Below are 24,052 nucleotides of genomic sequence, written 5' to 3' on the forward strand. Positions count from 1 at the left end.
GTGTGTGAATAGAACCAACTACAGACTAATGTAGAACCGATCTAGAACTAGACCTTTTCAATAAAAAACAAACAAAATCAGACAGTTTCTCATAGGTGTGTGTTGCTTTAGTTTAAAGGTGATGGGTACATATCAAAGGCTTACAGTACATATTTGTTTAGCTAGCTATGGTTTTCATATTATTTTGCAAGTGTGTTTGCAGTGCTGTTGGAGGATGACATGCAGCAATGAGTTGGAATACAACATTGAAAATTTGATCTATGCTAACATAACAATTAAATATGACTGGGGATGAAGTCGGTGTCCACATGGACTGACCCGGGGAATGTTAATCTCCTCGATCTAAAAGCTTATTTCACACTAATGCAGCACTGTATCTGAACATAAGGTCAACCAGTATAAGGGGTAACTTGCTTGTTTAGATTCCACTTAAACCTGTGTGGGAATTTTAACTATCTGATGCTGTGACTACAGAAAGCACGCACCTTAGTTTAAGGGTTTTTTTTTCTTTCTTTTGTAGGACTGGTGCAGAAAATGTATCTGGTGTCACAGCACTGTGTTAAATTATTTAAGGATAACAATATTTTATATACAATGGGATGAAGTACAATATCTCTCTATTGGTAGATTAGCTTAGTCAGAGCCTGTAACTCAAATGTGCTACTGTAAAGTAAGTATTGTAACAAATACTCATGTTCAGCTGCATGTTTACACGTGTCTGATTAGCCAGTCACATGTTAGCAACTCGGTGCATTTAGACATGTAGAAATGGTCAAAATAACCCGCTGAAGTTCAAACCAAGGATCTGGGGAAGAAATGTGATGAGGTGACTCTGAATGTGTCATTGTTGTTGGTGACTGACAGGCTGGTCTGAGTATTTCAGAAACTGCTGATCTACTGGGATTTTCCCGCACAGCCATGTCTGGGATGATTTACAGAGACTGGTCCAAAAAAAGGGAAATGAGCAGCAGTTCTGCCGTCTTCATGCTAGAGGTCAAAGGAGAATGGTCAGACTCCTTTGAGCAAATAGGAAGGAAATGGTAACTTAAAAACGTACTGATTACAAACAGTATGAAGAACGGCATTGCTGAACACACTACATGTCAAACCTTCAGGCAGATTGGCTACAGCAACAGAAGAGCACACTAGGTGCCCCTCATGTCAGTTAAGAGCAGGAAACTGATGCATTTCACACGGACGCACTAAAGTTGAATAACAGAAGATTGGAAAAACTTTGTCACAGTTTGGTGTATAGAACATGAAAGGACAAATCCATCGTGCCTTGTGTCAACGATTCACGCTGCTGCTGGTGGTGTAATAGTGTGGAGATATTTTCTTGACACGCTTAATAGCAGCTGTTGCTCACCATGTCTTTATGACCACAGTGTACCCCTCTTCTAATGGCTGCTGGATATCCAGCTGGAGAATGTGCCATGTCACATAGGCAAAATTATCTCGAATGTATTTTTGGAACATGAGTTCATTGTATTCAAATGACCTCCACACTCACCAGATCTCAATCCAGTAGTAAACTTTCAGGATGTGGTGGAGATTCACATATTGGATGTGCAGCTCACAAACTTTGTCATCATATCAATACGAACCAAAACCTCCGAGGAATGTTTCCAGCACCTTGTTGAATCTGTCATGTAGAATTAAGGCTGAACGAGTTCCAGCCTGGCATTGGAAAAGTGTACCTGATGAAGTGGCTGGTGAGTGCATGCGTAAGTACTGTATATCATATGTTGATGCAGAAACTCCACCACTGCAGGAATGTGATAAGTACAATACAGAAAGATTAGTGTGTTTATAGAAAAACTTTTCCTGGGAAAACAAAGATTGACATCAGTCTGGGGTGTGCCCAAAGAAAAACAAACACATGCATGTACGGCTCAGCTGAAGCAAACATTTACCCATCTTCTTTCTTCTACTATTGTGTAATAGATACTATGTAATTGTACTGTTTGTTTGTGTTGTGTTGAGACCCATTTACCACAACTTGTTTTCAAACAAGACATCAACCCACTAAACAAACATTCACAAGCAAAAATTGAGAATCTAAAATATGTTCACGCACACAGTATGGATGCATATAGTGCAGTTCCACTGAAACCTCTGCATAAATGTAAATGTTTTACATCTAGTGTATCTGTTAGCAAGTTTTATCCAATATGAACGAATCGCAGAAGACATGTCTCTGATGTTTTTCCATCTTTTGGTGACCCTGTCTCAGGATCCTGGCCAGACATGACCGATGACAGATGAGGGTGTGGTGTGCCACATCTCACACATGCATACACGCACACACCAGCAGGGTGTCGTTTTTATTAGAGCACTCCAAGAATTTGATTATAACTAAAGGCCTTGCATTTCTGCCAGTTTCAGGGTTGACCTCCATTGTCTGTACTTCCCAGAGATAATAGAAGATGTCATCCAGCACATTTTCCCCGAATGCCCGGAAATCTTTGCTTCCTTGGCCACACAGAAGAGTGTTGTAGGCTGGGTTTACTCATGTATACCCATGTGAAAGCTTTAGTAATGTTTTACTTGTTGTCCACTCATAGTTAAAGGATGTTCAGACTCCTCAGTGGCTTGCTGGTAAAGTGAAAGAAAACCAGCGCATTCATGTATGAATGCACATTATAAATTATGAACACAGTTAAAACAAGACTAGTTACAACAGTAGATGAGTAGATTGTAGAAAACATGCACCAGATGGCCCTGTCAGCAGACAGAGCTTTATGGTAGCCTGGAAAATTACCATCACCGTGTTGAGCTGAAGCCGTCTCCCATTTCTGTTGGAGTAGCTCTGCATGATATCCACGGTAGGTTTTGTTTCGCTGTGTAAACAGCTCTCCTCTCTGCTAGATGCAGATGTTGAGATTTCTCTTTGAGTGGTAATGCCGGTAGTAAGCTGGCTGGCGTACTAAGGGATAATTATGGTTTTCTTATTGGTGGCGGCAGCGGTGGTGGCGGGGAAATGGGCTGGTGCATACAGAGGGTTCCTTCTGCTACAGATTTACAGGATGGAGCCTGTCTGGTTATGAAACGTGACATGGGGATGTGGCTGGCTATACCAGCTGGAAACAATGGTCTCTCTCACCGTATAGCGTTCTTTCCACTCTTTCTTACTAAACTTTCTCTACAAATGACATGTTTTTGGGAAACAAAACATTCCACAAAGGTCATCTCACATTGTGCGTCATCAATCTTATATATGTTGAAAGCACAAGTACAAATGTGGAACGGGGTCAAATGGCTACAGTAGCATTTGTAATCAACAAACAGCCTCACAACATGTATAGTTCAGATAGTTAAATATTGTTTATTAAATATGAAGAGCTGTGAAGTTTTCTAAAGATTTCTGTCCAGGTAAATTGCACTCACGTGTGAGGTATTTTGTATAAAACAATTACTTTGGCCAGACTCACTCACCGTTTAATTCTGCTTGAGGCAAGATGATGACAATGATGGAAAAAGTATAAAATACATTCATTGTGGGTAAATTAATCTGTGGAAGGATCATTAACATTATTTTATGGGTGACATTTTTCGTTGGGTCTACAGGTGTTTTCCCAATCCATAATGCATATGAGAAGGAAATGGCTTAGACAAATTCAATCAGTGCTTTCCCAGGATTGGATTTGGACGATGGTTGATATGTTTAGATGTAAATTCTATGCTTCTTTAAATCAATAAGCTCCTCGTTGGAGTGCTCTTTGTGTCAAGCAGAAAAATTGGTGACTTGGGCTCAGTTTGTAGAAGCAAATGTGAAAGAGTCGAGCAGCAGCAGCCAGCTTCCGAGCACGTGGTGTTTTCGCTTGCACTTCCTGTATTTATTATCAGCAACAGCATTTAAAGCTTAAATCATTGCTGAAATAGCATCCTGCTAATATTGTTAAGGGTCAGCAGCTCCCTCTGGTGAACATGGCTAATTTAATACCAGTAGACAGTACTGGGAGGAGAGTTGGAGATATGGAAAAGGACAAAACCTAATCTAATATGCTGGTTGCATTTTTGTACATACATAAGTCATCAGTTTATGTAAAGGTGTACAGGCAATGTCCTCCACAATTACAAAGGTAGTCCACCCCTAACCTACCCCTGTCCTGACTGGGATAAACCTTGTTCCATGTACTGACTGAAATATGATAGTATTAATCATAATAGATTATGCCTTGATTATGGCGCTCGGAGCAAGTCATTCAGGACATTCAAGCACTTCATGTTACTACACACGGTTACTCTCTGTTTAGTTTTGGTAACATCTGGTTTAAATTCAGGATTCAGGCACAGTTTACATTAGATTTCTAGCTACAGACAGAGCAATCATTTATATTAACTGACAGAGTAGATTTATCTATCTCTCTCTCTATCTATCTGGTGCAACGATACACAAAATTCACGGTTCGGTTCGATATTTTTTCAATACAAAAAAATGTTCATGCCTTTTTAATTTGTCATTTATTAAAGATATAAATATATATTTTAACTCAAAAGTACAGTTTTTAAATTTAATGTTGCTGAAACAACAAAATAATAAAATATATATTTTTTTAATTTAATAAAAGTAAATCTATCTGGTCGAGAAATCACTCATCTTTGGAGAAGAGAGTTTATTACAGAGAAATGGTTTTTTTCAAAATAAAAGCTATACTATACGCTTCTTCTGGGGTATATTCTCAGCAGCATATTAAACATATCAGGTCCCCATAAGGAGAATCATGTGCTATATATATATATATATATGTGTGTGTATATGTGTGTATGTATATATACGGCTGAAAATGAAATCGGTAATAATAGTTCCTAAATATATAAATTTGCTTTTAGTTAATTTTGTGCAGAAGTGTACAAAAGTAAAGTGCAGCATTGAGATGTGCAAATGTTGGGTTCTTAACTCATCTCACAATTGGGTTATATGTGTATTGGTATATGTATGTTGACTTTATAAAAACACTATTAAGGCTAGATTAGCAACCTCAAAAGCAGTTAATAATAAAAGGAATAAAAAGAGGTAATAATAAAATTATTAATCAGAGAGATTAATTAGAGGGTCATGTTTAGATATGTGTGACTTAAATTCTTGGTAATACTAAGCGAGCTCTGTCAGGTGCCTCGGGTTGATATGCGCTTTACCCACATCACCTTTAACCCTGACTCTGTAGAGCATGGGTTGAAAAATGGGGTTGTCTGTCTTTAACGGAGGTCCCTCTTTGTCCCTATTTTGTCCAAGCTTATTGAATACCAACACAAAGGCGACCATAAAAGCAGAGTAGTTTTCTTTTGGAACGAGGCCTGCCTGTTTGCTCTCCATAAAAAGAATTCAAATGGGCTTAGGCTTGGTGATGATTCAACTAGATCAGATAACATTGGCTTATTTCCAATGAGGTGATTACTTGGCATAAATAGAATAGATTGACCATTTCTGGGCAGCGCTCAAACATACAATTTCAAATCATCAATGAAGAATTCACACCCTTTCAGTCAGACTCTGAAAGTAAGAATTTAACGGGCTAAAGCACAGAGCCAAAACTGAGATTGTGTCAAGGTCTAAAAATCCAGGCGCTGCACTGTATCTAGTCGCTTGACAGGACCCCTCTAGTTGCTTCCTGTTAGGCCCCTGGTGTTTTTGGCTACCCAGCAGATACTTACTCCTGCTTTGTTTCCCGAGAGGCTGAAGATGTCATTCTGCTGCTTAACAGACTGCTGGCACACAACATACGAAAAGTATCCGTGAGTCAATATGGAGAAGGGATGTCAAACAAGTGGTCACGCAGCCCCAGCTAGCTTTCTTGTCTCTGGTTTGGTGATGCAGAGCTAAGACAGTAGTGATTTTTTCTTTTTTTGTATTTTAGATCTGGACAAGTCATTAAGATTTTGTAACTAAGCAATAGTAATTTAAAACTGTACAGGTGAAGGGTCGTCAGCATGATAAATAATAACAGTAGACTCAGAATGTGGGACGGCTGACAGGTATTACTAAATATCACTTATTGTTCTTAAAGGTTCTCTCAGGTTGTTTGTCGTCTGTTTTGTAAATGAATCGCTCATTAAATATGAGAACATGACAGATCACCTGTAGTGGCTTATATTCTTTACATTCAACGACTGGGAAAATCTATATTTTTTTAATTTATTGCACTGTGCTCTGTGAATATGTCCTCAGGCTGTTAATACTGAGGTCTGTAACTTCCTCAATCATTCGAGAGCTACCTGGATGTTAGCCTGGAATCATGCATAAGCACTCAGACACATCAACATAATCTTTGCTCATTGCTTTGCACCATCCTCTGGATTTGCCTTACAGTGGGTTTGTCCAGAAAATGAAAATGAGAATCAAGTTTAAGGGTTTTTATTTTTTGCAAAGGCAGGTGTATGTTAGTGTAACTTTTCATTTTAGTCACATACACATATGATGGTTACCACACTTGTCATAGTCATTGTCGTTTCTTCTGGAACTCTCCGTTTTGAGAGCTCCCAGTCATCTCACCCTCCCTTTTCCTTGACACCAGGACCTATACTTCCTACTGCTCAGAAGCAAGCACACAGTGACGTTGGTTGGTTTTGTATGGCTGCTGTTCGAGGACTCAGTGACGCCAATTTACAAGGGTGCTATGTGATCCTTTCATTTGCCGGGCTTTTATAGTGAAAGGCCTGGCAGTCAGTACAGCAGTTTCAATCCTGCTTGCTGAGAGACTCCGCTCTATTGAGGCATACAGCCCTGTGTGTTCTCCCAGCTGCTTGCCACAGAGCAGCCACAGGTTTGATGGTTCTACTTTTTTGCTATGGTTACTTTTAGTTGAAGTATAAAAAGCAGTGTAAGTGTCAGGCCCTAGAGCTTTGACATGTGGTAAATGAGAGTCTTTGCAGTGTGGATTGGTTACCTAAAGACTAGACAAACCCATTAAATACTTAAGACAATGGGTCATCCTTTCATCAGTGATTGAAGTTTTGTTTTTGTTTTTTAAATTTCTTTCCTTGTGTGCGGTCATTGAGGGGGAAAAATGGAGCTGGAGTAGGGGCTTATTGGCTTTGTTCTCCATTTGCACTTCAGGCTTTTCTCTGCTTGTGTTTAGATTTGCCACTTAAATTCTAAGAGCCAATAAAGTCATCTCTTAACAGGTTTAAACTAAATTCTTTCTAATCTCCTCTATTGGTAAATCTAAAAATAAGTTTTAAAAAGCCTCTTTCCCCACAAATTATACTTTTACTAGACAATTATGGCTTCTTTTACGGCTTAGTCCAGGAAGCCAACACGCACATCTCTTCTCACACCACCAGTCCGATGAACAAATCTTATGGATAAGCCAAAAAAAAAGGTCTACTTTCCTGTGTCTTTAGTACAGTTTAAAAAGAAAAACTGCTGAATGTTATTTTTTTTCCCACTTCACTGTATAGTTTGTTATATAGGAAGATATATTGCCAGATAGCAAATAGAAGGACTTTACTGCGAGTCCATTGATAGGCAGTGTCCTTGAGATCTAGTGTAGGTATAATAGCTCCCTTGTTTCCTCGTAGACACACTGTCTGGACTGTTTCACTTCACTTTAAACTGCTTCATGTGTTAAATTATCCCATAATGCGCTAAATTGGACTCCTCTTGAATTCCCTATCTTTTCATCAGGTGTTATCACAAGTTTATTTGATGTTTTGCACCATCGGTTCAGTGTTTTTACCCACGCATGTCAAGTTTCCATGCATGTGATCATAAAGGTATATATAACTGACATGTTCATTCCCCATTTATAGACATTTATAGTAACATGTTTAAAGGATGTGCTTACAGCTGTTCCCATGTTTAAGGTCCAGACATGGTATTTAGTGGTTATGTGGAGTAAATGAATCCTACAGGGTCAACAGCCACTAAACATCTACTCAGGGTTCCCTTCTTGCAGGCCAGCTGGTTCCTACTGATGCAATTGGAGGGCTTGATCCCCCACTATGCACTTTATTTTACCTCCCTGCTCACCCTGTTGCTTTTACCGCCCTCAGAGTGTCGGCTGAGTGTTATTTGAGGCTGGGGAGAGCCAGCTAGATGATGCTGTGTCCAGCAGCAGGGGTGAAAGGGAGAGTTCAAAGTGGCTGTAAACTTCCATTGGACCAGTCCTCACAGTACTTATTGTGGCAGTGCATTTTATTACTACAACGCTGAAGGATCGCGGCTGACTCTTCACCTACACGCAGTGTTATAGGTGTCCTGTCTTTTTTTTCCCTTCTCTCTGCCTTACTCTTCCCTCAGCTCTTTTTATGGCACATGGCATCCGCTTCAGTTGCTATGCGAGAGACAAGTATGAGGTGGTGTCTTCCACACACTGCACACTGGGGCAATGATATAAGCAAGTGGAGGAAATGAGGTTTCTATTAACAGTGGTGTGAAGTTCAAACTGCTTCTACTGAGCTTCAGGACAGCACCTTCTCGTTCTGTTGCTTAGAAATGGACAACAACATGCAAATTCTCCCCTTTGTATTTTATTTCATTTTTTGATTTTTTTTGTATTATTTTTTGAGGAATTTAATTTCAAATGTCAGCTTTTAGAAGGATTATGTTAAATTTTGTCAAAACGATGGTCAATTGCTCTCTTTGGTTTTTAGCATATGGTTGTGAGGACCTCAGCTCAAATGTTTTCTTCAAAAGTAGAGCAGGTATTTAGGCCGTGTTCTGGTTTACATGGGTACAGTTATAGGAAGCATAAATTTGTGCTTTGTCTGCTTTTGTTACTGGCAGCTGAGCTGTAGCTGTCTGGCTCTTGAGTTTGTTTGTTGAGCAGGCATGCGAGAGAAATAATTTGCATAACTGTACAGGAGCTCAGAAGCTTGTATTATTCAGTTAATGTGACCACTGTGGTCATCCATAAGGGTGCTTCCTGTAAAGCTTAGAAACACTGGTGTAATCCCAAATTCTAAAGAGATCAGGCGTAAATTTGATCTGTATTGAAAACTTTATTTTAGGTGTTGTAAAAGCAGCTCAACAATTCATGGAGTAGACCTCCACAAGAAGTTGTTAAAATAAAAATATGCTAGACATGCTGCATCTGGCAGAGTATAAAATGTTTTGGGAAGAGGTCAGAGTGACACGTGAGGACGTTTGGTTCGTATCCAGAAGAATGCAATTATAAAAAATTGAAAGAAAATTAATAAACCGACACTTATGAGCTCTGAGAAGCTAAAAGCATTGTTTTGAAAAAAAAAAATAAAAAAACAGAGACCAAACGTTGCTTACTTGAAGAAAAGAAATAATATCCAACCTTCCCTTAGAATCCATTCAGCCATCCGTCCATAAATTTTGGCTTATCCAGTTCTGGGTCCCAGTGGAGTTGGAGCCTCCCCACCTGTCACACAGCGACTGTCCCAGTTGTCAAAGGTTAATTTCTCCTTGAATGAAGAATGAAACATATTTAAAACCATCTGGATCTTTGATTCAGATCTAACAGAAAGTTGATCAGAAGAGAGCCAGGATCCTGCACATAGCAGACAGGGTTTTTTTATGCATAGATTTTACATAAGTATGAGAGGTCAGGTGTGAGTAAACCTGTGCTCTGTGACTGATTTGGTTATCTCTTTATGAGCCCATAAAGTGCCTGACTATTTGTTCCCTTGTGTGTAGTGTAAAGCATATGAAAAAGGCCTTAAAATCAATTGAGCCTTAATTTTTTGCCATGTTTTATATGAAACCTGTGTTCGTTTTGTGATTTTTGTGTGTGTGATTTTGAAAATCTTTATCATTTTCTTTTTTCTCTTTCCTTTGTCTTGCCTTCTCCCATCCTTCAGGTGCCTTGCAGGACTGGAGTTCCCGACCTCTGTGCTGAGTTAAATCCTAAATCCTGGTGGGATCACGACTGACCTTTGTTGCTCCGTCATCGGCTCCTGTTTCCCTCCCGCTCTTCCTCCAAACTTCTCTCCTCCCCTTTCTTAAACTCTGTTCCCCTCCTCCTCTGTGTCTGTCTTTCCCGGGCTTATTACTCACTGAAGGGAGCAGCACAGTAGCTGGCAAAGGATGAAGCGGGTCTGCCTGCCAACACCAGACAGAGGATAGAAGCCACAAAAGGACTAGCAAGGGGGGGCAAGAGAGGGAGAGAGACTGAGAAGAAATCTATCAGAGAGAACCACAACGAAAGTGTGAGAAGCAACAAAAATCAAGATGCCTCGCCGGAAAGACAGAAGTTTCATCAGCTAGGAAGGTGCCACTAGCAGATCTGTAACTCTGAACATTTTTTTAAACAAACTTCTAACCTGCACACACAAAAATAAGTTGTGGAGACAGATACTCCTACCCTCTGGAGTCCTTGTTAACACCTGCTATGCCTCTGTAAAAAGTGTTAGCCATGCCAGCCAAGGGAAAATACCTGTTGAATGACCAGGAGCTCAGAAATGAGGCACTCTACCGCAAATACTCCTGCATCAGCCAGTATCAGCCGCTGGTACTCCTGCTGGGCCTCTCCATGCTCTGCTGTGTAATTCTCCTTATTCTGTTCTTTGCCCTCCGATTGGTGAGTTTTAACATACACATTTGTTTAAAAGTTACACTGACTGCAAACACTGGAAAGCATTATACCTTTTAAATATGAATCCCAGTCTGTGATTTTTACCAATACAGTGATTATATTCATGACCTCTGAGGCAGAGGAGAGGAGTCATTGCAAATGATCAATATTTCTTTTGAATTCCTTCATGTGACTAATCATTGGGCTTCAACTGCATAAAATGTATTAATTGGTATTAAAATGTCTTAAGTCAGTTTTTCATATACTAAGATATGGGCACCTGGATTTTATTAATTGTACTTGACATTATAATTTAAAACCTCCAAAATATGATTGCTAGGTTGCACTGTTGAGTCGTGAAAATTGGCTCTTTTGCCAAGATTTTACCCAACAGCTGAATCCAGCATGCAGGTTTTCAGCCACACGTGGTGCATTTTGTGTGCAAAGTGTTTCTGGTGTGGCACAGGAAGTGGAATCCGGTGCAAGTTCCAGTTCAAGTAATTCTTGCAAAGTAGCTTGACTAGATTAGATTAAAAATACTTTAAAAAGGTCTTAAACCAAATATGCAATAAACTCACTGGAACTCAGATTGTTGTTGTTTTTTAAATCAGCCTTACTGATTTGCCTATCTAGGAATAATGCAGTGAGTGTAAGGAATAACTGAATTTCTGAAAATTGGTAGCCTCCATAAACTGTTGTATTAACAATTAAATTGAAAAACAAAATGCACAACCTGACTTTCACAGCATGGTTTCTTATGACAATGGCAGCAAGATGCTACACATAAACAGCAGCTCTTGTAGTCATAAACTCAGTTTTTCTACCTGGCATTGTTCTTTTAATTGATGAAAATATGTTAGAAAAGCAAATTAAAGAAATCACTCATCCAGGACAGTATGCAGTTAACAATTAAGATGCTCTAGATTAAAAAAATCCAGCTTGGTTCAAGTATTGTTTTGAGGCACGTCTTAGAAGATGTTTATTATTTAGTCAAGGAAAGAACCTGCTGAGCCAACATACACAAATACACCTGCAGTTTTCCTGCTTTTTGCATCACTGTTAGCTTTTATTGCTAGGTAACACAAATTGCTGTTGCAAGTATTGAAATGCGCCAACGATGAAACATCATTGATGTTTCTTTGAGAGTTATTTTAAAGACCTACAGACCTGTCACATCCTGCTTTAACGATGATAAGTTCTAGTTAGTCGATTGGTGTTTGGGGGAGAGATTTGGCACATTAGGACAGCAGCAGTAGCATGCTGTGTTATGAAGCAGGATGTGGCTGGATGTTCAGTTTGAAACCTTAGGTCACCAGTGAAAATGTGGGAGAAAAAAACAACACTCCTCTATTTTGATAGCTGCTTGAATAAAGCACTGTGGGTACAGATGTAGAGGAGTGTGACTGAGTGAGTGATTGTGTAACTGTTTTAATGTGAAGGAGGATGTATCTGAAGTAGGCATGAATATAGGGAATGCAAATTTCAGTTTCAAGATTATATAAGGTTGTAATGTTTTTGTGCAGGAAACGACGTGAAGTGTATGTTGTCTCAGTGTCTCGTTTATCCACAGAGAGACGCGAGGTCAAGGTTGGCTAGAGAGGGCTCAGAAATACTTGCGTTTAGTTCCTTTTTTCCTCTGAGGCGCGTTCTCTCTGTTAATTGTTTTACCCAGCAGTTAAAACTTGCATCAACTTTGTTGGAGATTTGAATAGAATAAAACAAATCAAGAGAAAACTAAGACATGCAGTAAAGTGTTTAAAACAATGCAGCTGTCAGAGTACAGCGACTGCTATTGTGCTTCCTACCGTGACAAGAAAAGACATGTATTCATTGAGTTCTGCTGTTCAGCGGCATGCTGTTGATTTTGGCACGATGGCAGGCAGCTGCTACAGCTTCTGTCACCGTAGCTTATATTGCTTTCTGCTGCTGGAAAAATCATTTTAACCTTCCTTCTCTTGCGTTGCTGCAGTCTTTTTGGCACACTCCTTTTTTTTTTCATGTCTCTCTCAAACATTGGTTCCATCGCTCTTGTATCCACTTTACACACACGCACGCTCGCACGTCCATGTTGGTAATATGTAGCTTCTCATTTGGATTTCAAAATATGTAAAATCTATTCACACCTTCAGCAATCCCCTGGCATACCATTACACACTCCTTTTTTTCTTTCCTTTTTCTTCTTTCCTCTCTTCTGTGCATGCAGTTGCCAGGGGTACAAAGGAGTTAAGAGAAAATGTTGGGTTGGAGCTTGTATAACACTGTTATTAAATGCAAAGGAGGGGCACAGTGTCGCTTAGGGGGTGGCCATCGGCAGTCACTTTCGACTTATGTAACTCTTCTTTAGTCGTGGATATTGGATGATAAATGAAGGAAAAACTAGAGAAAACTGGCATTAAAAGTGCGTCTTCTAACACCTGTCTCGGGTCCTGATTGCCTGGAAGGTTCTTTAAATTTTATCCAAATACAATGGTTATAGCATGTATAATAACACTCTTAGACATAAATATGTAACTCCTATAAATGCATTCACTGTAGCCTTGAAACCTGCTTTTGCTGTCTCCATATAGTTGCTTGCAGGTTTTCATTTTTATTAAACTTACTGCAAAACCCCCCTTTTTCGAATGTCAGTGATGATGCTGAATCACAGAAATAAAAGTCAGAATGATCAGTGCAAAGTCCCACAGAACTTTAAACACCTTGGCTAGCTTTGTGTGTTTCTCTGCAGCTGAAACGAAGTAATTGTGCTTTTGCTGCCGTCAGAAAGGTTTTGTCAAGACTCTCATCTACACGGGGAGCGGAAAATGCTTTAGTTGAGATCTGGCCTTTTCCAGTGCTGCCATGGTAACCAGAAAGATCAACATACAATGCAGAGATGGCCTTCTCCGCTCAGAGATCTATTGACTCTGACTTTGTGCGTCTGTCTCACTCCTGAGCGCTCTTTTAACCCCTTACTTTCTCTCGTGTCCTCCCTCCAACACCTACTCTCTCTCCCAGTTAACGCCAAGGCAATCACACATCATGTGCACACATGGACGAACTGCTGTTCTCACGCATGTAATTACCTACGCTTTGGATACACAAACATAGACACAAAAACGCTCTTCTTTTCACAAATGCATTCCCCCCTCCCCCCCCCCCCCCCCCCCCCCCCCCCCGTTTGTGCCAGCTTCTCACTGTGCAGTAATTCAATTAGGAAGATGTTGACCTGGAGGCAACAGCACATGAAGCAGAGACAACTGTGAATAAAAACACGCAGGAATCTCACATAGGCCTTTGTTCTCAGGAGCATTTTATGTTGATTTTTTTTATTTTTTACCTTCAGCTTCAACTGCAGTGTACGAGTTCACCAACAATACAAAAAAACAAAAAATATTGAGCTGCTTGTTAAAATATTTTTTTAAAAAGTATATAAGTAGACTACAGTACATGCAAGCAGGTGAAAATATAGATTTTTCACACAAAATTTACAAATACTTCACAGTATTGGCAAAATCCATAATGTTTGCTTTTCATCTTGTGGGAAATAAAGGTGGTTATTGCAGGAAGTGCTATTATTAGTTGTGCTTCTTCATACTAGATGGCTAACATAGTTCTGCCACTGATACACCTGTGGCCCATGCACAAATGCAGCTACTGACCTGAAACTTGCCTTATATTGTGTTTAGATACTAGCAGCTGTCTCTTGTTAAATCTGACTGTAAATACTTGTGATATAACTTATGTTATACAGCAGTCCTCTGTGGAAAAACCTCTGCTTCAGTCGAGCAAACTTCCGAGATGTTATCTAAACAATATGTTGTAATTTAAACCTGGTTGAGGATAAGGTGTTGAACATCTTCAACCAGGCTTGAAAGACACTGAGCAACCCTGTAAGAGTTTAACAAATTGTGTTTTTATTTTTCTCTCCCTGGCTTCTGTTATAGGGAGCCGAGAAACATTATGTCTTTGTGAGTGTGGTGAGCGCCAGCCTGTGTGTGTTCCTAGCTGTGTTTGTGCTGGTGTGTACAGACGTACTCGCACAGCGATGGAGGCGTCTGCTAGGCCTGATTGTATGGGCAACACACCTCACCTTGGGCTACACCTTCATCTTCAGTGGACCTATTGTCCTACCTTGGGACCAGGTAACTTCACTTTACAGCAGAGTTCAAACTGAAGTAATGCAAACCTTTTCCAGAAGCAAAAATCTTGGGAAGCCGTGTAAAATGTGCACAAATACTTAAATCATTTAGTCCTGAAAATCATATATTTGCTAGAAAAACTACAAACACAATGCACTGAATGGTAGAAATGAAAATTTAAAAATCAATTTTTCCACTTTTTCCTGCTTGTCCAATCGAGAGCTGCAGCTTGGCACGGGGACCATTCAGACTTACATTTTACCTGCGACCAATATAGAATTGCCACTTTAACTAACTATCTTTCGACTGTGAAAGGAAGCCAGAGTAGTTTTAGAGAACCCCCAGAGGCACCTACACAGAAGTACACAGTGGATTCAAACCCAGGACCTTAGGCTTATTTTAAATTTCAGGGACGAGGTATGTTTACCACTGTGTTGGATCTTTCCTTCTCCTTTATTTATTTATTTATTTATTTCATCGAGATGGTCTGCTCCTCAACACCTGAAGCCCTCCCTTCTGTTGCTGGGTTTCGTAATGTCCCAAACATTATCAGTGGGTAACAGGCCTGGACTGCAGGCATCGGTTTTATATCTGACTCTCTGCTACAAACCAAGGCTGTTAAGAAAAATATGGAAATTTTTTGACAGTCTTTTTCTTGAATATGTCATAAGTTTAACAACCTTTTCCTGGCATCTTTTATGTTGTTGTGCATTAATGGTGCTCTCATAGATCTTACTTATGTACTGTGTACTGTTAACAACCCATATGGTCCCTGTCCTCTTTAGACCGGTGTGTGCGTCACTGATGCTTTCCAAAAGTAATTTTCAGACCACAGGGCAGGTTTTCACTTTGCCTCCATCCATCTTAAGTGAACTTATGCCTTGGTTGGCTTTACTGGTGTTTGTTTAGAGAGTTATTCTTTGCATAACTGATTTTTAATCTCCATTAGTGGTTGCAGGGACTGTGCAGTGCTGCGTGAGATCAAGAACATCACGGACATTCAATATTAGCTTTTGGGTTTTTTTTGTTTCTGCATGTAGTATATTTCCATTTAGAAGAAAAAAATGATGAATATTTTTTCTTCTCATAAATCTTCTACAGCTTAGCTGTGAAATGTCTTTTAGCTTTGGATCTGTGACTAAACACCAGATGATGTAATTGTTCCAAAAACTAGGAATGATTTGAAATGACTCAGTCTTTTCCTATATGTTCCCAGGTGCCTTTATTCCTCTTCATCATCTTCTCTGTATACACAATGCTGCCATTCCAGCTGAAGGACGCTGTAGTGCTGAGTGTCATTTCCTCTCTGTCCCACATTTTGACCATCACGATACACCTCAGCTTTTACAGCACAGAGACCAGTTACCTTGCCAACCAGGTAAATTTGAATTTGAATTGTTCTAGTAATTCTAGTTCTTACTGTTTTGTGATGTTAATCAATCTGTGGCTGTTGCTTTAGTGTGAAGAATGTGTTCAGGACTTCAGGTCAATATAATTCGTAGGAAAATGGCAAGTTGCAGTTCATAATTACAAGAACGTAGGAATCCTTCAGAAAACACTGAAAACTTACAGATGTGAATCTCAGTGTGTGATGTGATGGTGTCAAAATATTGTGTTTATTGCTGGCCAAGTTAAACACAAAAAAATGGACCAGTAGAAAGCCAAAGCCATTGACGTAGGAACTTGAGTATCATTAATTTGTAATGTCCCGTTCCAGCAGGCATACAGAGGTTCAGGTTCATGCCTGCGTCTGTGTGTGTTCGTGCATAGCAAGTGTTTCAACTTGAGCTCTAACATCTGCTGCTGTGCCTCTTTCTCTAGCTGCTGTCCAACCTAGTGGTGTTTCTGTGCGGCAGTGTGGTGGGAGCCTTTCATAAAGTCCTAATGGAGAAAACCCTGAGGCAGACTTTCCAGGACACCCTGAGGTCCCTGGGAATGCGGATGAAGCTCGAGATAGAAAAGAGACAACAGGTAATACAGTGGCTTTCATTGTGTGGCATGCATGCTTTAATATGTGTTGTATGAAAATTTGTTTCTGCAAATAGGTCTGCAGTGTAATCAGTGGATAAAGCTTGTCTTGGGTAACGTGGTGCTTTATCATGAGATTTTGAACCCTCACAGAATGTAAACAAACATTACAGACAAATGAAAATAGCTCATCGTAATTGTTATTGCCGTACTCTTATTATTTTATTGCATTTAATTTCTGAGCTTTGCCTTTGGCTGCCCTTACGTTGACTCTCCCATGAATGTTTTCAATGTGACTACCAAATCCTTCTCAAATTAGATTTTCCTGTGATGGCTTTTAAATTACACGCGTCTGTGCTGACTTCTTCTACTTCAGGAGCCTTTTTGCAACAATTTCCCCCTTTTGTCATTTGTTTTGACTGTTGCTTAGTAGAGGACATAAAACATGCTGACAGGGAGGCTTCAGTGTTGCCTAGCAGGAAAAAAAAGGAATGATATAGTCGTTAACATTCAAACCTTCTCTTCTTGTTTTGAACTGTGGCTGGGAGGAGAGGGGAAGGGAGGGAGCGAGAGAGAAAGAGGAACCAATGACAATCGCACACTGTGTCAATTCCACTGGGAAAAGCCCAGTATGTTCCCCCGAAAGCTTCTTGGCAGGGTGTGGAGGACATCTAAATGATATTCAAACTGTTTGTTTATGCTCCCATGTGAAACCAACATTAATACAATTGGTTTAATAACAATGCTTATACATGTTAAAATAAGTATTATACTAGGGATCTTTCATATACATTTTCATTCACATGTACACATTATATAAAGAATGACATTTCCAGAAGCACTTTACATACTGTCCTCTGTGCAAAGGTCCCTTTATGAGAGGTGTTTCTTTTTTTTCTTCTGATAAATATTTTCCACTGTGACTAAAAAGCAGGTGATATTGTAGCAGAGAGGAGGAAGCATGAGCCCACACACACGCACACACACACACACACACACACACACAAGCACGCACAAACAAATGCATCTTTAAGGACTAACACATAAAATACTTTGCCTTACGTGAGTTCTTAACCCTCGTGATCTCTCCCACATTGTTTGTGTTTAAATATTACTACATGTGGATTATTTGTTTTTACTTCGGAGTGGTAGTGACTCAGGAGGTACATCAGAGATCCACTAATCAGACGATCTGTTACTGCTCCGGCTTCTCCTTTCTACATGTCGAGGTGTCCGCAATCCAGATACTGAAACAAACAAACAAATAAAAAAACCTCCCATATATTTGTGTGTAGCAGCAAAAGTATAATTATCATGAGAGTTTGTGTAAACGGGTGACCGTAATCTTTATGTGTAAGCCTTTTGAGTAATTAAGAAGACACAACTGTATGTTGTCTACTGTTTACACTCATTTAAATGCATGTGTGTGTTCTTACTTCTTAATTTCCCTTTAAATTAATTGAAAAAAAAAAAGCGTATTTGGACTAAAAAAATGAGACTCAAAATTAATTTTCATTCTTTCAGGTCCTTGATGTGTTTTGACAGCTTGGAGAGTGTCCAAAAACCCTCCAGGGAAATAAGTCTTGTGACAACACACTTGGCTTTTCCAAAAAGTCAGAGACATTTGTCACATGTAAACTACTAAAGCACTAAATTTAGACACAAATCAGCTGGTATATAACATACCTTGCATGCCATGAAGTGTGGTAGTGGTATCTCTGTGCCAAGCGAGTGGAGGTTCGCCAGGTCCTGATTAGCTGAAGTAAATAAAAGGGTCCCAAAATAGAGCAATATTGTAGATTATGAAGACAATCAGTGCTGTAGCAATACAATGACTTAAACCATGTGCCAAATGAAGACAGGAATGGCTTAAAAACAAGAATGTGAATGTTCTTATGTGGCCCAGCTGGAGTGTGAATTGAAAACCCTTAAAAAAAAAAAAAAAAAAAATCAGTTTACAGTTTAATCAATCAAATTTAACTGTTCACACATGCAGCCCTCGTTCCTGTTGCTCTACATTACAAAAGATCAACCCCGCTGAATTACAAGCATTAATAACTCAATATATATATATAGAGATAGAGAGAGAGAGAGAGAGAGAGAGAGAGAGAGAGAGAGAGAGATCTCTATATATATCTATCTCTCTCTATATATATCTATCTCTCTCTATATAGAGATATCTCTCTCTATATAGAGATATCTCTCTCTATATAGAGATATCTCTCTCTATATAGAGATATAGAGAGATATTTATAGAGATATAGAGAGATATTTATAGAGATATAGAGAGAGAGACATATATATATATATATATATATATAGAGATAGAGATATATATATATATATATATATATATATATATATATATATATATATATAGAGATAGAGATATAGAGAGAGACACATATATATATATATATATATATATATGTATATGTATGTATATATATATATATATATATATATATATATATGTATATATATGTATATGTATATATATATATATATATATGTATATATATATATATGTATATATATATATATGTATATATATGAGATAGATAGATATGAGAGAGAGAGAGATAGCTCCTCCCCTTTCTTGTAAAATGTCTTCTGATTAGCTGTAAGTTGCAAAAAGGTTTGACATGAGCATCCATCCCTGTAATAGTATGCGTATGTATATGGCATAAAAATGCATAAATAGGTCAACTAATTTATTCATGCACAAAGAACTGCACATCAACTTTTCATTTTAATTCTTTCTGTACAAATATCTTCCTCAGATCTCATGATTATTGTCATCACAATTACAAATGTCTGTCCCCTAAGTCAATTAGCAAAAAAGACTAAGTACTCTTGCTCTAGTCTTTTGAAGGATTTTTAAAATGCCAATGAGACGTTTACCTCGCTGACTAAAGGAAATATATTTGAAGCACTTTGCAGTGACTTGTTGAATTAAAATATAACAAGCCTCGTCTCAGCCAGTGCAGTCAGATGATGTAACCTGCCGCCCTTCATATGGTGTGAGAAGGGATTAATCATTTCTTTGGAAGTCAGACTTGTGTCTTAATGAAGCAGTCGAACTATACACATATTTCTTCTGCTGTCTCATGTTAATCATGGACTAGATGCAATAGCAGCATGATTTGTATGTGTTTGGTGCCACTGCACCATTTTTAACCCAGTGTGAATATTCTGGTCTCTACATAAACCACTCCTGCTCTGAATGCTAAGTAAAAGTTCACAGGTGTGGGGACAGTGCTGAGGAAATAATAGGACTAATACAGACTGGGACTCAAAGTATGATGTGATTACAGACAGAATTAAAGATGGTCACAGGAAAAAAAATGTTTTAATTGGAGCTTTTGCTTCTTGTGTTCTGGTCATCATATTTGTGGATGTCTTCTGTTCTACCCTTTCTGTTTCTGGTAGACCTTTGTTCACTACAGGACCTGACCACTCATGGCTGTATACTGAGTGCAGCAGTCAAATAAGCTTAATTTCCTGACTCTCCTAAATTGCACTTATGTAACTAATTGTGTGTGTGTGTGTGTCTGTTTGTATTTGCAGGAGAACCTGCTGCAGTCTGTGTTGCCAGTCTACATCTCCATGAAGATGAAACTGGCAATAATGGAGCGCTTGCAAGACTGTAAAGACAAAGAAGAGCAACAACGACTCGTCAAAGATAACAACTTCAAAAGCCTCTATGTCAAGAGGCATGAAAATGTCAGGTACAACCGCAACCATCTTTGGGATCGCAATATTATTTTAAATAATACCCTCGTTGTAGAAGCCTCATTTTAGTCAAAAAATGCACTCATTGTTCTGGCAGCAGATATTGGCTGTCCAGTCTGACATTTTGGAAATAAGTGTCTGTGGCCTGAATTTGCTCTGCTTATAATTATTAACACTGACAGATTTCCAGACTAAATAAAAGACTACATTTGTGTAAGCTTAAAATGAATCACTTCAGATGGATTGTGACTCGCATCCAGTACGCGTGTCTTGTAAAAGACCCGCGTTTTAAACAGAAGTATTTTATTGTATTTATCACGTTGACTTCGAATTAGAAAGGACTTTTTTAAGTAATTAAAAGAAATGTATTGTATTTTTAATCTAAATGTAAATTCTCACTTCATAAAACAAACAAGGCAAGAAAAAAGCAGGGGGGGAAAAAGCAACCGAGACAAATTCTCTAAATACTGGAGATTACTATGTCTGTTTTCCGAGCAGTGACCCAAATATAGCTCTGCTTTATGAGGTTTTCATTAATTTAGCAAGTGCTGACCGATATCAGGGCAGCTGAAAGCGAAATGATTTTTCTGATACGGAAACAGGACGCCGTTCTCATCTCACGTCACTAAAAGCATTGCAGGTTTTCCTAAGAGCAAACTGAATACTCTGTAAAGGCAGTTGTTTTTTTAACAATATTCTGCACGTGGACGCAAAATGAAACTGTAATGGCATTAAACACAACAAAACTAAACTATTTTCTTTTTAAGATGTTTGAAGAAATGCTTGAAGATCTATAGAGGTTTTGAATTTTGCAATCAAAGCTCCATTGTGGCATCATCTTTGCTTCCATGTTCATTTAAGGCCATTGCAAAAAGGTGTTAAATGATAGGCCGTGTCATATACAAGTCTCTATAATTACCTGAGTCAGTCCAGTAATTAGCTGTGTTCTCAGTCTCCTGAAACACCTGGCTCACTTCAGTCACGTAGTGGAGGCAGGTGCAGTGTCCGTGTTCATCCGCTGGTCACTTTACGGCCAGCGTTACTCAGGCCAGGCTTCAACGGTGTCAGTAATCAGCTCCACTCGGTGCATTTGCCTATATGTACACAAGCTATGAATATTTGTGGATGTTTTTATTAGAGTTTAACAGTTCCAAATAAACGGAACCATGGGTATTCTTGGACATAGTTGATGGCTTCTTTAATAGTTCCCTTCAGTAGTCTTTTCTAAGCCAGATAAAACAAATCACATCATGCTTCGTGCAGGATTAATCACGACTGTTGACATAACCTCTAATATGATCAGGTGATCGTATTCACTTAGCTGGTGTGAATACAGATACGTTAAGACAATGAATCCATTGCTCTCTCTTTGTTTGAATTCATGCCAAGCTTCTAGTCTTTATTTTGGTGGTGTCAGGGTCTTTGATAGGTCAGATAAGATATCAGTGTTCCTTTGTGGTTTGCTGATGGGTAGTTTTAATAATGCCTGGCCTGTGTTTCAGCATTTGAGCCAAACATGCCTTTAAATCAGGTCTACTGAAGTCTAATGGGTGATAGTACAGATATTTTTGCACGATCAATCCCGATCAGCACAGCCCATAATGGTCACAATGGATCATAATGGGCTGCGCTGAGAAAAGCTGCCGTTTTGGGGCCAAATTTGAAGGACTAAAACTGTTTGAGCTTTATGGCCATTAGTGTCCTCCAGTCCACTGCACATTGGTTGATTGTTAACAGAGCCTTCAGGAAGTCCTTGTCAGCATCTATTGTTAATTGGTTGAGTGACAAAAGCCACTGTATTGAATGATGAAAGACAGGATTTGTTGTTCTGCCAGTATTTGTTCTTTTTATCAGCCTGGGCATGTGAATCGCAATCACATGGGTTTGGCCCAAAGTAAGCTAAGCCGGGTGGTTTTCTTTAGGAATCTCCTCTTTTAGAATTTAAAGGATGGCTTAATTCAGTGGTCCCCAAACTTTTTTTGCTAGGCCCCCCTAGCAAAAAATGTTTCTTTGTTTTACAAGAAAAATGTTCGTGTTTACATGAGATGAATTGCAGGATGGCAGATAGAGACAAAATACTGTTAATCTGACTCTCTTCAGGTTTTACAGCTTACATATATACAGGCAGTTACTGTCCCTCCATTTAGAAAGGCCGAGGCGTCACGGTGTGATTATTTTACGTGTAGTTGGTTTTTTTTTTCCCTGTGTAATAATATTCAACATTGCAATCAAATCAAAAAATGCCTCTCTGTGCAAAATGGGTTTAAAAACATGAACAATTGTGGGATACTGTTTGTCCGTGATTTGAACCGGAGGACAAATCGTAGCAGGTACGGCCTGATATTATTTGTATCCCGCTGTAACTTTACTGTATAAAGAGCTAACATCTCCAAAAGGGTAGGAGTAGTTAGTCATTACAACAAGTGTTTGTGAACTAAAAATCAAGAATGTGGGATACTGTTTGTCCGTGATTTGAACAGCCCAGCGTGTGCTCCCGACAAAGGGAAAACCAATTCTGCAGGGGACACCTACCTCGGCACTTGTGCAGGTGAAGCCAAAGGGAAGATATGCTTCATCATATTTTCTAGTCTTTGGCTTAGAATGAAGTTGGCTTGGAAACATATTCAGCGATGCTTATCTCCTGCTTTGCGTTTCTGTAGGCGCCCCAGGCTAACAGTGTCCAAGCGTTTTGTTTTTTTCCCCCCCTTTTCATACCGCACGCCCCCTGCCATGGCTCTGCACCCCCCCTAGGGAGCGGGCCCCACACTTTGGGAAGGTCTGGCTTAATTAGCGGGATTCTTGTAGTTTCTACAATCAAAACATCACCAAACAATTTGAATTTTGAGTTATTCAGTCGGGACCACTGTAGTATTAAAAAAAAGTTTGACATCAGATATGTCAGTGATAAAGTCAGAAGCATGTATGCATGTAAACTTTGCCAGCTCTAAAACCTATTTTGTTTGATAAATGCTTGTTGCACATGTTGAATGGGTATTCTTTCATTACATGTGAATATTTCTGTGTTAAATGTTCATTCACTTAATATCTTTCAGCATTCTGTATGCAGACATTGTCGGTTTCACCCGACTGGCCAGTGACTGTTCTCCCAAGGAGCTGGTCATTATGCTCAATGAACTGTTTGGCAAGTTTGACCAAATTGCCAAGGTGAGTTAAGACATTAAATAAAAATAGCTTTTATATCCAAGTGTCGAATGCCCAAAGGTAATAGGTTGCACAAACACAAAACTTCCATTGTTGACAAATCTCAAACACACCAATTTATTTAGCCATGCTAGCATACATGCTAACATTTCAGCCTTGTGGAAACAAAATAGAGATCATATACTGTACATCAGCGGTCCCCGACCCCCAGGCCACGGACCGGTACCGGTCTGTGAGTCGTTTGGTGCCGGGCCGCGAGAGTTGAGGCTCGGGTGTGAAATATATGGTTTTCAGGGTTTTTATTGGTTTTTAGAGTTATTTTTTTTAATTGTTTTAATCATTAACTCAGTTTCCCTGGGTTTTTTCCCGTTTGTTATGAATAAATCTTCTTTTTTTGGTACTGGTTTTATTTTGTTGTATTTATCTGCAACACCTTAAAGGCTGTGAAAATATTGTCGGACATAAACTGGTCAGTGGTGCAAAAAAGGTTGGGGAAAGCTGCTGTACATGCTGCAATCTGTCAGATAATTGGCTTAAAACAATCACATAGTAAATCACTTTCTAATCTCATATCACCCTCTTAAA

General features: G+C 39.1%; 1 protein-coding gene across 2 annotated transcripts in view; it reads left to right on the forward strand.

Annotated features, from left to right (window-relative positions):
- adcy7 (adenylate cyclase 7) overlaps window positions 1-24,052 on the forward strand; it is a 67,722-nt gene that overhangs the window by 21,996 nt on the left and 21,674 nt on the right. For both annotated transcript variants that reach the window (XM_006779772.3, XM_006779775.3), the window contains exons 2-7: window positions 9,772-10,490; window positions 14,408-14,605; window positions 15,819-15,980; window positions 16,424-16,573; window positions 20,141-20,301; window positions 23,359-23,470. In XM_006779772.3, the coding sequence (XP_006779835.2) occupies window positions 10,326-10,490; window positions 14,408-14,605; window positions 15,819-15,980; window positions 16,424-16,573; window positions 20,141-20,301; window positions 23,359-23,470 (948 nt within the window). In that variant the 5' untranslated portion in view covers window positions 9,772-10,325. The remainder of the gene's footprint in view (window positions 1-9,771; window positions 10,491-14,407; window positions 14,606-15,818; window positions 15,981-16,423; window positions 16,574-20,140; window positions 20,302-23,358; window positions 23,471-24,052) is intronic.

The sequence above is a fragment of the Neolamprologus brichardi genome, chromosome 1, assembly GCF_056152115.1.
Source record: "Neolamprologus brichardi isolate AB-2024 chromosome 1, ASM5615211v1, whole genome shotgun sequence".
NCBI lineage: Eukaryota > Metazoa > Chordata > Actinopteri > Cichliformes > Cichlidae > Neolamprologus > Neolamprologus brichardi.